Here is a 17,205-nt window from a genome sequence, read left to right as displayed (position 1 = left end):
TACCGTCGCAAAGAATCATTTCAGTGTCATTCCGTTACAGCTGACATTGTTGTCTCGAAACCAGGAAGATTTAGATTACACAGTTCCCAGGCTTCTCACCCAGTTCTCAGCCATCGCCAAATATCGCTCTCAAGTAGTTAACCTAATTAGTTGCACCAAATGTGCTTGCACAATAACCATGCATATGTATGTGACAGTTGAGACAGAGCTCAGTTAAGGATTGCATGTTTGCATAATCAGTTGTGTGTGTGCTATAGTGAAATCACTGTGCATGAGATTATGATGACAATAAAATACAAGTACATAATAGGTAATGATGCATGTAGTGACAGTAATACAGTAATGTGCCTCCACAGTATATGATATGATCTTTCACCATTACAGCTTCTACAGACTGCACTAATTTCCCACTTCCACAACAGGAAATGAACGACATGTTTAAGTAAAGTTATAGTTATATTGCAGTCTTTGGAAAGAATGGATTTCACGTTTCAAAACACACGGCTCTTTATCTCCATTACTTTTAATAGAACTCGACCTTAGGAAACGAACAGTGGTCATACACTGAAATGATCACGCTGAAAACATGCACGCCATTTTGTGTAAAACTTTACAACTTATAAATCTTCCCATATTCTAAAGAAAATCAAAAACATTTAAAAAAGAAAACTACTGGGTAGCAACAGAAAAAACAAAAACAAAAAACAACTATGCCCTAAAAGCATAAAAAACAAAACATTCTACTCTTGGATGTCATGATCGATGCACACTTAGGACAGAGCATTGAGAGGACTGAGGTGTCATATCATCTGATTGTCATTTGTAATACCTGGGTGGACCATCAGAGTACCTGGATGGACCTGCAGAGAGACAACATGCCAGAAACACATTAAAGGGGCAGAGCAAATAAATATGCTTCTCTCACAATTTGACTTCCAAGTTATTTTAAATATGAGCAACAAGAACACTTGGTGCCTGTATACCTGAGAGGCTACCTGAGTATCGTTCACTACTACTTGACAATCTGGAAGGTGTAGAGGAGAAACTTGTGGAGCTCATTGAAAAGCTGTTCACACTTGAACCCTGAGGAGGAAATTAAGACAAAGTTTAAGAGGAAACAATGCATGTGTTACCAAATACGCTACTTTCAACTGATTTATCTGATAGTGAAACAGCTGAAAAGTCTGGACACATGCAAATATGGTTTTGCTCGTATTGTTTTCAAATATTCAAAAGCAGATACTGAAACTGTCAGGTTCAAAATGATGAATACTATATAGAAAATATTCTAATAACGGTTACACTTACATTGAAACTAAACTAACACTAAATAGGCTAAATTTAAAGATTGATCTGTAACATTCTGTTTTAAATTCAAGATTTGAGAACGGGGTTGATGTTTTCCTCCATACCGCTGACACACTCCTCAGTCTGTACTCCATCAGCACATCTGTTAGTTTCTGTGTCACCTTCAGCACCAGCTGTGCATCACTCTCATTCTCTATCCGGAAAGTATCCTAAAAACACATGTATGTTTGAATACAAATAGGAGTAATGACATAACATTAACACTATTAAGTTGGAGAGGAACCTATTGAGAGAAATGAAACACATACCAGGTAAGTGAGCAGTGTATTAGGAAGGTTGCTACTTTCTGGAGCTGCTCCCATCAAGCCTGGCCTGTCCAGTGGCTTGTCCATTGGTCTTTCCATTAAGCTGCGTCCCATTTGGCCACCTTGGTACTCGTCAGGATACATCCTGCCTGGGTTCTCCTCCAACAGTCCACTCCTTCCATAGCCATCTCTTCCACCACCTGGTCCAAAACCACCTCCACTCCTAGCTGGGCGATGGCCCATACCGTCTAGGAAAGGTCTCCGATCCATACCAGAGTTCGGGAAATCTTGCCTGGTTGAGTATCCTCCAGAACCAGGCTCCCCATACTCTCCTACTGTGTAGTCAGAGAGAGGACCACACTGAGGAGGAAACTCCCCTGGAAACCTCTGGTCAGGAAACCTAGGACCTGCAAGAGACACGTTCGTTACATTTAAATACGCATAGTGCAGAATAGAAAAAAGGGTGTACTTGCACATTATTCCACAAACTATATTTCAAATACAAAAATGACTGACCAAAGGGTGGTCCCTTTAGTCCCATCCCTGGAGCTGCCGGAGGCATAATTTTAGGAGCAGCAGAACCTGTGACAGAGGAGAGGACAACAGGCATGCACACAACTCAGAAAAACAACCAACAGGGAATCCTTTATTACTATAATTATGTATGACAGAGTAACTTACGGAGCCCTTTGAAAGCAGGTACCTCACAGGGCTCCTTCAGGATCACCTAAAATCAACAGGAACAGAAAAATATCAAATGTGCATTCATGATGTACAAAGTAAGTAAACTTACTGCTCGAGTATAAACATAGTGTGTTTTTAGCAACTGAATATAATTTTTTTTTTTACTTAGAATTTTTAGGAGGGCTAGATAACATAAAATGATAAATGCTCTGATAACTTCAGAGTTGTGAAGTCCTGCCTCATAGTATAAATCAGTGCGCTGTGTTTTTGTGCTTAGCTTTCAAGTTCATGGATGTAGCACTTAAACTACACATGGTCTTTAAGCAGACCTCCTTATCGTATTTTATCTCCTCACTATTACCTGTTTGAAACATCCAAGAGCCAAAAAAAACCTTAATTTTTTTTTTTTTAATGTAGTGCTATTCTGTCTGAATACCCCAAAACACTGTAATGACACAAAATTACATGTCCACTGATCATTATAGCCAAGAGAATCTAGCCAATATCACAATGTTTTTTAACCAGAAGTATCTGACACTCACCTTGAGTTGTCCCCTCCCCTCTGTTTTCTCCACCTCAGCAGCAATGTCTTTAATGGTCTTTCTTACAGCAGGGTCTCTGATGGCCTCTTCCTCTTCACAGGTGATCTTCTCAGGGTGGACCTTTTTCTGTGTACAAGGCAGAGAAAAAACAATACAAATATTACAAATAATCTTGCAATATCATGACTTTGCTGCAGACTACGAAACCAACAATACTCACCAAGTATCTGAAGCTGTGTTTCCAGCCTTTCACATGAGCAACCATATCATGCTGCATGCGGTATACGGCACAGAGTTTGCACTGGTAGTGAGGTGGGACAGATTTACTTGGGCTGCGGTACTCCCACACATACTGAAGACCTGAAAACATGTGATGATGAATGGTTATGCATTTCAATATCGGAAGGGAAGGAGGTAGATGTGAGGGAAATAGCCGTTCTGCTTACCGATGACACACTCTGTGACCCCCTTCAACTGTTTGCTGAGAGAAGGCACGGTCTGGATAGATGTCCCTTTTGTGAACACTGGGAAAACGCAATAGTGGTCAGCACAAAGCAAACCTTAATAATGGTTCACAACTGATAAACAAGTGAGACAACAAGGTTCAGGTCCAACAAACTAGTTCAGTGAGCCACTCTGTTATAAATTTCTGAAGCGAAACCTGTAATTGGAATAATCTTTGTAAAGCAGATAGAAAGTGTGTTGTGTTCTTACACTACCAGCAGTGTCTGATGGCCAATAAATTTTACTCTGTCTACATTAACTGAGGAACCACTAGAAACCCAAACTCCTGTGTGCTTTTGAAGGTTGGGGGAAGAAAAGGAACAGCAGTTCTCCGCTAATTCCCCCATTTAGGCCAAAAGATGGGCTGCAGGACACCAGCTCCTCTGCTGCCTTACTTCTCACTGTGGCCAGCCACAGAAGTATCATTTCTGTGCCGCACTAATGACGCAGTCCAGCTGCGAACGCATGATAAGAACCCCGCATAATTTAAAATACTTTGGTAAGCAAATAAGGTTTACACAGATTAAGAAATAATGTAATACAACAGATTATCACTCAAGCCAGTGTAACACAGGCAACTGAATAAACAAGAAATACTGCATTCAGCAGTCTTAAAAATATTTCATGGAGAAGATGCACTGTTTACGCAACAATCACAGCACAAAAAGTGTTAAAACTTCATCAGCAACCATTGCAGATGTATGGTTGCATTACTGTATGTCGCGCTGTTTTAAGACCATGTGTAGGAGTCGCTACGGAATAATGGAGCTTATGGGGCTGGTCTTCAAGGCAGCAACATTTTAGGAGAATGGGTTGACATATCTAAAATTGTTCAGTATATTTTTTTAAACCGTCTTAATGTTGAAAATTTGATTTTCTAAATAGGAAACTTGTGGCAAGATACTGGAAAATATTTTGCAAGATTATTTCTGCAGTGGCAAACACTGATCTCAGAAGACCAAAACCAAGGATGACTCCACAACAGCACCCCCATCTCTGAGAGCATGAGTCTCAAAGAGTGGTGAACATGTCACCACCCATGACATGAAGCAGGGAAATCAAGATCTCAAGCTTCAAATCTCAGCACTGGCAGTAGCACTGTGTGTACAGGACTTACCTATATCAGCAGAATGCTGCGGCTGCTTTCTCTGTCAATGGAGGGAATAAACCCACATGAAGGAGAGAGACACATACAGGCATTAGTGACAGGATGACACTTTGCAGAGGACTGAACTCCTCGTCCATATCCGCCACATTTAATATGCCATACAGCCAATAGTTTCCGTATTCTCCATGACCCCTGCATCAAGCAGTGGCAGTCACAGAGACAAGGGTATAAAAGGTTTCTTAATCATGTAGTCTGGAGACTAGTCTAAATTCTCATAAAATGAGAAGGTAGAACAGCAGCACTTAATTACTTATTTAATAGGGAAGAAAGATTCGATTCACTGAATGAAGGCAAAAATACAAAGTTCAATATGCAAACAGGTCTACAGTGGCCACAATAAAGAACACTGAGATCAAGACCTCAGTAATGTTCCCAGGCAAATGAAACTGAGATGTTGCACCAAGTCTATGCTCTTCTCCCACTGTGTATTGTAGTCTTACACACAGTGTGGTGTGTTTGGGAGCCCTGAATCAAAGTTTGAAAATAGCAAACACAAATGATGTGATAATAACTAAACATTCACCCTGCAAAGAGGAGAGTGATAATGTCAGTTTGAAGCATAAGCTGTGTAAAAATATGGAAGTAGTTTAGTTTGGGTTCGTCTTTTTACTACCATCATGGCAGTTACTAAACCAGAAACAAGAGGGGGGCATCTGGTTACAGATGAAGAGGGATACTGATGTGGCAACCACGTGGGCTGGGGGCACCTGTTGAACAAGAAAAAACGCTCCCAAACATACCCTCTCTTTGAGCCTTGTCGTAGAACAAGCAAAGTAGACAATAGACAGAAACAAGCAGCCAGTCACAAGGGAAATTCAAAATGCTGCATGTAGCAAATACATGTAAATTATTTAAATAGAAATTAAAATTCCCTAGAGTGTTTTGTGAATTTTATTTTACCTTGAGTATCACTGGTGTGTATTAATCACTGCAGTGATACTCTGTTTTGCAGCTGATTTACATAACATGTGATGGTGCAGGTAACAGCTTTTAATAAACAAACATTTTTAATAGATCCCTCCAGGAGATCTGCCTTTTTGGTTTTGAGTGTGACAGCACTCAGAAATAAAAACTGAGTAGCCTGCCACTAGATATTGGTTCAGAGAACCAAGTCCACATCAAACGTAAAGCTCAATGTCAAATTTAAAGAGAAGTGATGACAGTTTCAGATCAACGAAGAAATGCTTGCAGCCAAAGAGTTCGTGCCAAGAAATTCCGTTAAACCACAAGAGCGATAACAGGCTGCAGATAAGAGGCCCAGACCACTGAGTGGGTTCTTCAAGGTCCAGAGTGAAAATACATCCAGGCCTGAAAGCATAGAGGCTGGCACCAAAGTTCACCTGCCATGGACTAACTGCCGCCTGGCTCTCCGTCAGGCTTCAAAACAGCCAGTGAACAATATCAGTAACGAGAAAGCAAAATAAAATCGAAAAGAAATCACAGGTTTCCTTCTTTCCTTATTGTCATTATCATACGTGTGGGGGGATATGAGTGATGAATGTGTGTGAATGTTTTATTCATGATGTTTTTAAGTGTATATCTTGTCTAGTGTGGTGTTGGTACAGCCTCACAGTGTGAGACTTACCCTGGCATTTCTCTTTTGATTTTGCTGCGGCCCATTTTTTGGATGAGGCAGGTTCACAGAAGCCTGAGCCTCCATCTCCTCAGTTACTCCACTGTGGGACAAAGAAGGAGCCCGTGTTAATTTAAAAAACAAAAAACAAAAAAACATTCATACTCTACGTCAATCTCCAAGACAGAAACACGGTCTCATTAGTGGTTACTGAGTTATGTTCTATCTGGATTAGCAGTTAATTAGTTATACTTGCGTTACTTCGTTTCGTCTCAGGCCCAGCCGAGCCTAACATTAGACCACTTTTTGACAACATTATGCTAGCTGTGAGAAATATCCAAGCAAGTCCAAAAGCTTAATACCTTTACTACCTCCACAAGTTAAAAAAACAAGATAATATTACCTAACTTGCCCGGGTAATTTTAAGGAAAACTTTGAGCTCCTCGGAAAACAAGGTCGAGAGAATGTAGACTACTAATTTGGATGTAAAAACATAATACCGCAAAAGCCGCTTCGGGGAGAGTGGCGTGGAGAGCAGTGCTTTCGCCAGTTAAAAAAACAAAAACAAAAAAACAAAACACAAAATTTAACGTCATTCAAACCGAATAACACCCATATATACAAACTGGATTAAAAATAGTCATATCCAACGGTGCACTTTCAGGCATTAGAAAGGTAAAACAAGAATAATATTTCTAAGGCACTTGAGCAGGCAACTATGCGATGAGTTCGTTTTATACGCCAGAGTTCACCGTAACACCTTGTAGGATCAAAATTTGAAGAGGTGTTGATATTTCAGAGGACACTTATGGACAACTTTTGTATTTTATATGTTTTAGCTACAAGTTGGTGCGTAAATATTTTTTTTTTTATTTATCTTGAAAAAAAAAACTTCTATGGCGTTCCAGTCATAGAGGTTTTCTATCCCCGCCGCTGTTTTGCTCTGCAACCCAGAGAGATCGCGGATTCATAAACATGTACACACACCGTTAGAGGACCCAATGCATCACCACGAGATTGCATACAGAATGTTTTCTTTCTATATGTATTCATAATTATCAACAGGGAGGCCATTCTTTAGCTCTAGACACTGATGATAATTAGCTGCCAAGGATTTTTATTGTGGTAAGTAAAAGACAGAGCTTTCATGCCTGATGCTGAACCAGGGTACGAGATAGCTAGCTACAAGCTAGCGAACTAGCTTCCCTTATCTGACTATTCAGAACGAAAAATGAGCAACACGTTTAGTTTGGGGTGCAAAACTTATTTTGTAATGCTTCAGCAGCCCAGCACTACAGTCCAAACTTATGCCAGTAGAAAGTATGTTTTGTTATTTTAAATGGACACCCTCAGTGTTATTATCTCACCTTCTTGTCTGGTAACACAGACAGCAGCATAGACTGCAGAGATGAAGGCCAAGAAGAAGAAGAGACAGGATGATTTCCAAAAGGTCAAGTTAAAGGTGGGAAAGAAGAAGCCCAAAGCTGATAATGCCATCAACACTAACTTCCGCTCAAAGGGAATCTATCTACCTGATCAGCTGAAGAGAGACACAAGTGGCCCTGCCACACACAGACAGCTTGGTATCAATGTGAGCGTTTTATCCGTTTCTCATTGTGTTTCAGTTGTTGGACAAACATACCACCCTGTGTTCAATGAAAGTTATTTCTTTTTTAACTCTATATTTGGTGTTCTTTCTCTATCCACTGTTCCCCACACTTCACCAGGACCTCCTGTCTCAGCTCCACCATTATAATGCCAATGTGAAACATAGTGCCTTGATGGGTTTGAGAGAGTTACTGTCCCTTCATCCATCTCTGTTAGAGCAGCATCTCTCTCGTTTGCTTTCTGAAGTCGCAGCTGTTTTCACAGACAAGGATGGCAACGTTCGTGTGGCAGCTACACGTGTGCTCAGGTTAGAAGAACAAGAGTGATGCAAAAATACAACAACACATTTAAAAACAACAGTTAGCTTTTGTTTTTATCTCAAATAACACTCTGTCTAAAACTGCTTCCAGGTTCATTGCGCAGTCTGTACCTGCAGAACGAGTGGCCCCATTTTTCTCCCTTCTCAGTGCTCACCTGTCTTGTGCCATGACCCACATTGAGACAGCCATCCAGGAGGACGCAATGAAGGTCCTTGATGTGTTGCTGGAACACTACCCTGCTCTGCTAGCAGCACGGCCTGCAGTACTCCTCACTAACTTCCTAGAGTTGATCTCTCACAGACAAAGCAGTGGAGGAGCCAAAAAGGCCCAGGATGCCAAGGGGCGGACCTGGGCACTGTCAGTCAGTCTTAACAGGGCTGTCACTAGCCAGCAGTGGCGGCTGTCAGTGCTTCTCAGGTATGGAGGTCACATGCACACAGATTTTAAAAAATTCCAAAATCGTAATTGTGGCTGCTAACCTTTTGGTTTGTTCCACTTGTGTTTCAGGCTTGGACGCTTTCTGCAGGCAGTAGTTGAGGAAAGACCGGTGGAGGAAGGTGAAATGTCTGTCGCAACTGAAGGAGTATTTGGTTCCAGTGGAGAGGGCCGGCTTAAACCTCTGTTTCTCAACTGGGAGGAGCTCACCTACAGTAAGGTCGGAGTTAAGGTGTATGAGCATTCTGGGGCCAAACCAACTCCACGTTCCACCTTTAGACTCAGGTACGATACCACAAACTCCTGTAAGCATCCAAGAATGAAAATCACAATCAGAATTTATATGAACCTAAGATTTAACAAATAATAATTTTCTTTAATTATCTCACTGTGTAGACCTGAGGTGGATCCCGGAGCTGCAGTGGGTGAGAGCCTGGACTCAGCTGAGGCTGTTCAGAGCTTTGCAGCTACACTGGTGCCTCTTCTGCTGGAAGTCTGGGTCGAGGCCAGCGCTAGTGACTGCCCCTGGAACAACACTGAGGGCGCTCAGCTGCTCAGCCCAGATGCCATGTCAGTAATGTTCCAGGTGTTGTCTATTCTACAGCTGCTGAGAAAACTGGCACCACAGCAGGAGCACCAGGATGCACTGGTAAGATTACGAATGCAAAAATATCAGAGAGCTTTTTTTATACACGAAAAGGTTCTCTAAAAAATGACAGAATGCCTTGTGTTTGTGTAGGATGCATGGTTCCGTAAAGAATACCTGGGAGATTTTAAGCAGCACTTCATGAAAAACTTTCCCTATGGTACTCAGGACATACCCAAACATAAAAAGAAGGTTGATCTCAAAAGGTAAGGGATGTCATTGTTAATATGTCAAGCAACACCCCCCTCTCTGTTCTTGATAAATATATACATGTGTTGTTATATAGATGATGTGAAAGGTGGTAAAAAATAATTTGAAAGTTGTGGTATAATATTTCTGATTTATGATCATTACCTACTATATATGAAGATGTAAACTAGCTGCAATCCCCCTCATTTTACCATCCTCTCCTCAGGAGTAAACAAACGACCGCCATTCCAGGTCTGACTGTCGAGCCTCTGGCCCTAAACATCACACTTTGCCAGGTCATGGTGTCCCTCAGTCAGAGGCAGGGACTCGGCCGAGAGATGGATGGAGACTGGCTCACACTTCTGAGGACGTTTGTCCGAGACACTCTGGGCAGCGGATTGAAACTGAGCTACAGGCAGCTCCATATGCTGCTAGGTACTGTGTGGAAGATGGTGCTCACACAGAGGAGCAAAAGTAAGCATGTGCATTGTATTTGTGAAAGTGTGTCTGATTTAGTAAACACAGAAGCATGAGTTCGATAAGATTAGAGGATTTAATTGTTATTAATAAGCCAGTATGAGCCACAGAGCATACCCACACTTATTTCAGAGCTTGAGGACTAGATTCTGGGTCAGTATCCGGATACCAATTGGTGAACCGTATGAGGACATTTTTAATGTTCACTCGTTTTTAAAATTGATATCTGTATGCGTGAATGTATTTGTACAGCGGTGACAGAGGACCTGTTGGCAGCAGTATATATCTACTATAAGCAGAGGCACCTGACTCTACAGACACGATCTCTGCTGCTGTCCTTCTACAGCAAGCTCTACCTGCAAGAGCAAGGACATACGCACATAGCCAGGTAACGTCACTCATTGTTTTTTTCAACATGTGAGATTTTTAAACTGAAGATTTACAGTTCTTGTATACAGCTAAATGATTTAACCATAATCATAACAATAGCCTCATATTGCAGCATTTTCTATGATAAATGTGTTTTTGTTTTTTTTTAAGATTTTTTGTTTTTTTAATTTATGTACTAAAATCCTCCTAAAATCTAACTTGTAGGAGAAAACATACTATCCTTGCACAGTATTTTAATAGCACAGCCAGACCACATGGAACATGCTTAGTTTTCACCACAGGATTTTAGAATCATTTGAGAAAGAAATCTGATTAGATGAATACCAGATGAATCAGTGACGATAACAAAACCCACAGCCTCTCGAAACTCCAAGACCGTTTTAACAATTATTAGAACTAGGCATTGTAGATATAAAATAAAGCATAATTATCCAGCATTGCTTATTCATCACACAATTCATCTAGAAAATAAATTGGGTTCATTATTTATGATAAATTTGACATTTCAAGAACACCAACCATGCTTTTTCTGGTTTAGAAATTGTAAGCACAGACTGACTGTTTAGAGAGCTTGTTGTTGTTCATCCAGTCAGGAGCAGGAGGGATTTATGATGACCATTTGTTGTCCTGTCTACATGAAATGACGTCTTACTCAAGCGAATTTATTCAGAACAGTGCCAGACCGCGTTGAGCAAAGTAATTATTTGTAAAATGATGGGATAGTTCTGATATGCAACTCTTCTGGCTTCTCTGAAAACTAATAATTCATATTTGTGCTCGTAAGTGAAGTTGAGGGCACAGAAATTCACCTTATTAGCCCTGGGATTTGAACCAGTTTTTAGGCATAAAAAGATGTAAAAACAATATATTTCCACACTTGTGTTTAGAAATAATGATTGGTGTGTCAAACTCAAATGAAAATTCTTAAAATTCAAAACCTTTTGTTGTGCCTTTATGTCTGGACACATTATTCCTTACTGTAACTCTGACAACACTGGGGTCACGTTCACTTCTGTATATCATCCCTCCCTCTGTCTCTCTGAAGGAGTAAGGTTCTGTGTCGGTGGTTGGCATCTCTTCCCGTGCAGTTGTCCCAGCTGGGCCACCGTAACCCTGCCCTCTCTGCGCGACTTATCTTGTCCATCCAAGCTGCTGCTTCTCGGGGAAACAAGGATCTGCTCAACAGTCTGCAGACACACGCCCGCAAGCTCTATGGTACACACACTCAATTAGACAGAAAGACAAAGAGAAATTTATCATAGAGGTTTAAGCAACAACATCTGTTTTTGTGACTTCACATATCGTTGTTAATATTAGATATATTTATAAGACCTGTATGTTACCAGGCATGCTTGAAAATCAAATTGCCACCTTCTCGCACAGGACAGAAAACTGCCATTGCACTGATCTTTGTGGTTTGAAACTTGTCGCACCTCTGGCCACACCGAAGTCAGCGATGGTCCATCAGATGTCAGCTGGTATATACCTGATCTGCCAACACTGAATAGGGTGATGGTCAGAGGTGAAGCATATCTACAAATTTCAACCCACAGAGAGCATAACAACAGTAATTTGCTGCTCTGCGATTTAGTCTTTACTTGCTCTTTGCCTGGCTCATCACACAATTACAGCTCAGTTCCAGCTTCTAATTTAGGAACATTTAATTGAAGGAAGATGCAGTAAGAGCAAACTTTCTGCCCAGGTGTTCCCTATTTCCAGCATAGAAATGAAAAAAAAAAGAATGTATTACAATGTTTGAAAAATACATAATTATTTTCATATGCAGTAACAATTAAATTGGCACAGAATGTAGAAATGATATGGCCTGATTACAAATGAGAAAAATCTTAGAAACAAGGTACACCTTAGTTTCCCTAGGAGGCGATATAACTCCATGTTTTCCACCCCAGACAACTTTGCAAAATTGAACTGTGGTGTGTAACAAAGGGGGGCCAGGAGGAAAGCAGGAGGGTTGGGGGTGTCAGCGTTCTGATAGAAACTGCCGCAGAGCTAGCAATGCACCATCACAAGACTCCTTTTGTCTGAGGGCTTCTGACATCACCATGTGCGTCAGAGACAGACAGAACACCACGCACACACGCGTTATCTGAGCCCTGACTGTAGTGGCCATGCCTGTCTGTCTGTCTCTTTTTTACTAGTCCTTAACATAGTCTGGTTTTCGTGGTATCGTTCTAATTTTCCCAATAGAGCTTCACTTTATATCCCCAGAGGGTGTAGTGCATTGCTGTCTCTGTGTAATTACATCTGAGGCATGCGTCTGTGTTTGTGTCTGTATGGTGTGACTGTGTGTGAAGATCCGGAGGAAGGGGTTGTTGTACTGTTACCAGCAGAGTCCCAGCAACGAATGGTGCAGCTGCTGTACTTCCTACCTAAGATGTCCCAGTCTCTTCTCGCCGACCTGAGCTGCTGCTGCACTGCTGGCCGAATCTCTGCTGGACTCGCTGCCTCTCTGATTCGTATCGTACACTTTAGGTGAGCTTGAAAGCCCCTGTACATGGCTTGTGTATGGAAAGAGACATTCCTGTTTAGGAAAGAGATGTTTGACAGCAGATGAATGCCCCTACTTTTGGAACCACACAGATAAACACAGTTAAATCAGGCAATAGTCTTGGACATACAGAAAGCACTCTAGCCAGCCACCATCAGATGGCAGTGTTGCGCTTTCACAAAGGAATCCCTGACATTTTATCTGTTTCTCACCTGCTGATGTGGATGCCCTGTATATTTGATATTCAACTTACTGGTGACAAAAGCATTTTTTTTTTTTTTTTTTTTTTTTGCCTATTACTCACCCCCAGACTACCTTTCCCTGTGGCAGTGTGTGTGTGTGTGTGTGTGTGTGTGTGCATGTGGCTATGTGCATTTGTGTGTCTGACCTTTTGCTTGTGTCAGTGGGGCAGTGTTATATATATATAATTTTGAGTGGAGGGAGGGCTGAGTTCATAGGGGGTTGGATGTGCGTGTAATGGGCATGATACAAAGAGCTCTTTAGGAGGCTGGAATGCAGCATCGTCATGGAGTATTAAGAAGACTGTCTGCATGGGCTTAACAAAACGCACTGTTATTCACACACATTTCCTACTGTTACAGATCTATCCATCCCTCAGGACAAGGAAGAAATTTTCATAACTGTGTTTCTGTGCACTTTTTTGTGCACAATATTATGCTCTTACAAAACTCAGCATTATGTATAATGATCCTAAGAGATGTGGTAAGGAATATATATGAAGAAAATTGTCATTTGAAAATAAATGTAAGTGGTGTGTGAAAAAAGTGTTATTGCTGGAAAGTTGTATAAATTATAAGCTGTAAAAACATTTGATACTCAGAAAGAAGTGGCTTTTCAGCTTTGTGTTTAATGCACATTTTGCATCAATAATTGTATAACATGTTCACTGATTCTTCTCTCCAGGTCACCTCTGAGTGGCTGGTCGGTTGGGAGCCAGGAAGCGGCTCTGCAGGACGTGGACTACATCAGCTTCCTGTTCTCCACGCTGACGGGCTTCTCGTCCGACAAGCTCGCCGCCCTGCAGGAGGCCGGCGACGAGAGCGCCCTGCCTCCCTCCCCTCTCTCGCCCCTCAGTCTCTACCCCACCCCGCTGGAGCAGTTCACACACCACTGGGACATTGTTGAGGTGCGTTCACTGCACAATCTTTTCCTACGATTACCCCAAACCTCACATACATTATAACTCTCACCAAACTGCTGCCACTCAGCAACACTTGGACACAACATTAAAAATGAATCTAAAAGGGACAGAGACTAGGAGGTGAAGGAAGAGGAAGAAGAGACATTGTTTTGAAAATTAAAAAGTGTTGATATTCTGGACACAGCTATGGTCTTTCAGAACCCCCCGGTCTCTCTCTGTCTCTCATATAGAGCTCAGAGGGTGGAAGCTTTATCATGGCACTCGGGCTGAGAGGGGAACCTTTATCGCGTTGCGCAGGTTGGAGATGCGTGGTTATCGGGCATAACGGATATGCACAAATGCTAATGAGAGCCCATGGCATGATGGGAGTGTGACATTTCTGCACAGAAATTACCGTTAACGTAACAGTGCCCTGGGGCAAGTGTGTGTGAGTCTGTGAGCAGGTGGGGGGCTTATAATCACTAATTCAACTCCTCAATTAAGGCCTCTGATCCTGCTTCTCTCATCTCCCTGTCTGAGTCAATCACAGGCGAGTTGCAGGAAGGTGGAGGGAGGGTACATGTGGTGGCGAGTTGGGGCAGCATTAAGGGAAGGACTGTGTCAACTCTGGTTCGACTAATGAGACTGTAGGATTGTTTTTAATGATGGGGAGAATGCCAACAGGTGCACAGTCCTGACGCACACAGGATTGCACTCAGTTCTGCTCTTCAGCGCGCTCACACACCTCAATTTGATAAAAGCTAATGAGAAATTTGATTTGGATGTTGAAGTTAATGAGGAAAAACTGGGCCTTATTTTTCATTTTTAAAAAGTTTTTGGCATGGCAGCCTCTTAGGCTTGAAACCAATCTTGTCTCCGTCCCAGCAAAAAAAATTTTAGATGCCGTTAATGACTGTTGACTTTGATAAAGGCATGATGAGCAGTGAAGGCCTCACTTCATCCAGACAAGAATACAGAAATTCTCTGGTATGCTTTTGTTGTGCTCAAATGCTCTGTTCATGTACAGTAGGAATGTTGGTTTGCTGATAAATGCAGGGTAACACTGTTTTAGAGAGAGGTTTTTCCTTAATTGTCTCTTCATAATATCATTAGTCTTCTTAATATCATTAGTTTCTTTTCACTGCCTGCCATTTTTTTTCTTAATAAAACATCGTTTAAGAGCATTGTTCAATTTTCCCATGTATCAGCTCTAATTGCGTGACATTATACATGAAAAGCTTTTGGAAATGGAGAAAAGCAGGATTTGGGTCAATGTGTCAGTTCCTAATATATGAAAATTATCCCCAGAAAGTGTGACAGAAACCTGTTTGTTTGGGGCTTAAATTGTATCGTATTGCATCATTTTTAAACCATACTTTAAACTAATTAAACAGTATTTTATACAGAAATTGTAAAAAAAAAAAGTCAAGGCTCCAGTGAAAAAAATCCCCAATAGTGTAGCCCTCCCATGCACACCTTTATAGTCCACTCAAAAGATTTTTAAGGTATTTTGCATTGATAAGATTACATTTTTCTGTCACACTTTATTTGAAAGCAGTATATCAGTGAAGGACTCCAGGGAATCAATAATGTTCAAAATAAAATCTCAGTAAGGGAAAAAGCACATGTTTGAAGTTACTGTTGTTAATAAAATGTACCCGTTTCATTCAAAGGAGGTCTGCCACTGTCTGGAATCTTTGGGTTCCAAGTCTCAGTGCTTTGACATCTTGCAAAATGGCATTTGCAAATACCTGGTGAGAAACTTCAATTGATTTTTACTCATTTAGTACTCTTGTCTCTGATTTATTCCTTCAGCTACTTTTCTGCCCTTAATAGAAAAAAATTAAGCATCCTGTGTATGCTCTGTGTGTGTGTGTTTCAGACCAAGTTGGGAGTGGTTCCTGACAGTATGGCTGCCGGACTGCTGAGAGCAGTGTCCAGATTACTGGACCTGTCTGTCCTGCCTATTGAGCCTGTGCTGCGCTTCTTGTCTCAGTGCTGCCTCAGCCTGCTGGCTCTGCTCATCACCCTGCAGCAAGAGGCACCTGCCGAAACCAACCATAAAAGGTGTGCTGAATGACTGCAGCCGTTTGCAGATGTGTGTTTGGAAAAGATCTCCTGTTGATATGAAATCTTGACCTTTAACAGCAGCAATTTCCTCTTTGTCATTGGGATAAAATTGATAAAGATTTACAATAATTTGGGTTAAAACAACTTTGTGACTCATTTGCAGAGAAGCGATTTGGGGCGCTTGTGTGTTGGCATTGAGCACTGTTCCTCGCCTGCTGAGGATGGTTCTGCAGTTGTTGCGTGTTGGAGATCTGACTGAGGAGGAGCTGCCACAGCTCGGACAGATCCTGTCAATGCTGCTGCAGCACACAGCGCTCCACAACCAGCTGCTGGCCAACGCTGCTTTGCTGCAGGAGATCATTCAAAACCTCACGGTAAACACAGCAAAAACATGCAATTGATAGGGATGCATTTTAAGACTTTTGTAAAATTTAGATAGAGAGATAAAGTACATTAACCTCTCATAGCTTTTCACCTGATTTCTTTCTGTGTGTGTGTGTGTGTGTGTGTGTGTTTCAGAGGTACTCCCGGGCTGCGACCAGGGAACAGTGGCTGACGGATTTGCTCTACTGTTACAGCCTCACTGTGGCTCACAGCTCCTCCGCTCACCGTGGAAACCTGGGCCTTCGAGACATGTACTGACCGATGTGCCCACCAGACAAGTACCTGATGTGTTGCTCAGTTCACCTTCTCAGACATCATACATCAAACATCAAAACACTCACAGAGCTCAGTACTGATAAGTACATCAGACAAAACATTCAGGCAGAAATAAAATTGAAGTGTGTTTTTTTTTTTTTTTTTTTTTTAAATTGTGAGTGACAGTGAATACTCCACATTGTTGTACTTGTCTTAAGCTGCCTCTTTATTGCTTCATTCTTAGCCTGGTAATTGTTCTTTTTGCCTCCTTTGAGTATTGTTATTGCAGAACATTGTCCAGTCCTTATTGGGGTACCTGGTGACTTTTGATTTATTAAAAAAAAAAAAAAAAAAAATTAAAGGGAAAAAAAAAGAATAAAGGCAAAATAAAGTTAAATCAAAATGCACTGCCCTCTGTTCAATTTTCATTTTTTTATTTTCTACAATGCAAATAAAAAGCAACAAACACTGAGGTATGTTTCTAAGATTACACGACAACGGTTATTTTTGTGCAAATGCATAATAAAGTAAATTAAAAACTGCATAGTTCAGAAATTCGTCTTTTTCTTGAGAAGGAAAGCACTTAAAGACCGGACTGATGTGTAGTGTGTAGTGTGTGTGTGTGTGTGTGTGTGTGTACGTACGTGTGTGTGTTTTTGTGTGCATGCATGCGCGGGTGTGTGTGTGTGTGTGTGTG

General features: G+C 41.4%; 2 protein-coding genes across 7 annotated transcripts; one reads left to right on the top strand and one right to left on the bottom strand.

The window, feature by feature from the left end:
- Positions 1–493: 493 nt before the first annotated feature.
- Positions 494–8,280, bottom strand: si:ch211-197h24.6. 5 transcript variants are annotated; one of them, XM_040118018.1, is made up of 12 exons: positions 8,167–8,280; positions 6,097–6,187; positions 4,461–4,491; positions 3,286–3,363; positions 3,060–3,199; positions 2,840–2,965; positions 2,295–2,340; positions 2,130–2,195; positions 1,617–2,020; positions 1,413–1,517; positions 996–1,083; positions 494–860 (listed from the first exon to the last, which is right to left on the bottom strand). In XM_040118018.1, exons 1-12 carry the CDS (start codon positions 8,199–8,201, stop codon positions 817–819), a joined length of 1,254 nt encoding a protein of 417 aa, XP_039973952.1. In that variant the 5' UTR covers positions 8,202–8,280; the 3' UTR covers positions 494–816. The 5 variants fall into 5 exon arrangements, with proteins under 5 accessions (XP_039973952.1, XP_039973951.1, XP_039973954.1 ...); XM_040118017.1 differs by having other exon boundaries at positions 495–860; positions 984–1,083; XM_040118020.1 differs by lacking the exon at positions 8,167–8,280 and adding an exon at positions 7,452–7,551 and having other exon boundaries at positions 495–860; positions 984–1,083.
- On the top strand, positions 6,822–17,050 carry tex10 (testis expressed 10). 2 transcript variants are annotated; one of them, XM_040118016.1, is made up of 16 exons: positions 6,822–6,933; positions 7,472–7,675; positions 7,812–7,999; positions 8,103–8,429; positions 8,520–8,732; positions 8,844–9,096; positions 9,187–9,299; positions 9,509–9,756; positions 10,012–10,147; positions 11,195–11,364; positions 12,465–12,642; positions 13,583–13,805; positions 15,473–15,553; positions 15,682–15,866; positions 16,033–16,243; positions 16,389–17,050. In XM_040118016.1, the coding sequence occupies exons 2-16, from the start codon at positions 7,493–7,495 to the stop codon at positions 16,509–16,511; spliced, it is 2,832 nt and encodes a 943-aa protein (XP_039973950.1). In that variant the 5' UTR covers positions 6,822–6,933; positions 7,472–7,492; the 3' UTR covers positions 16,512–17,050. The 2 variants fall into 2 exon arrangements, with proteins under 2 accessions (XP_039973950.1, XP_039973949.1); XM_040118015.1 differs by lacking the exon at positions 6,822–6,933 and adding an exon at positions 6,984–7,209.
- Positions 17,051–17,205: the final 155 nt, after the last annotated feature.

Source organism: Xiphias gladius, chromosome 22 (genome assembly GCF_016859285.1).
Source record: "Xiphias gladius isolate SHS-SW01 ecotype Sanya breed wild chromosome 22, ASM1685928v1, whole genome shotgun sequence".
Classification (NCBI taxonomy): domain Eukaryota; kingdom Metazoa; phylum Chordata; class Actinopteri; order Istiophoriformes; family Xiphiidae; genus Xiphias; species Xiphias gladius.
Note: the sequence above shows the minus strand (reverse complement) of the source record. Positions and strands in the feature narration are given on the sequence as shown.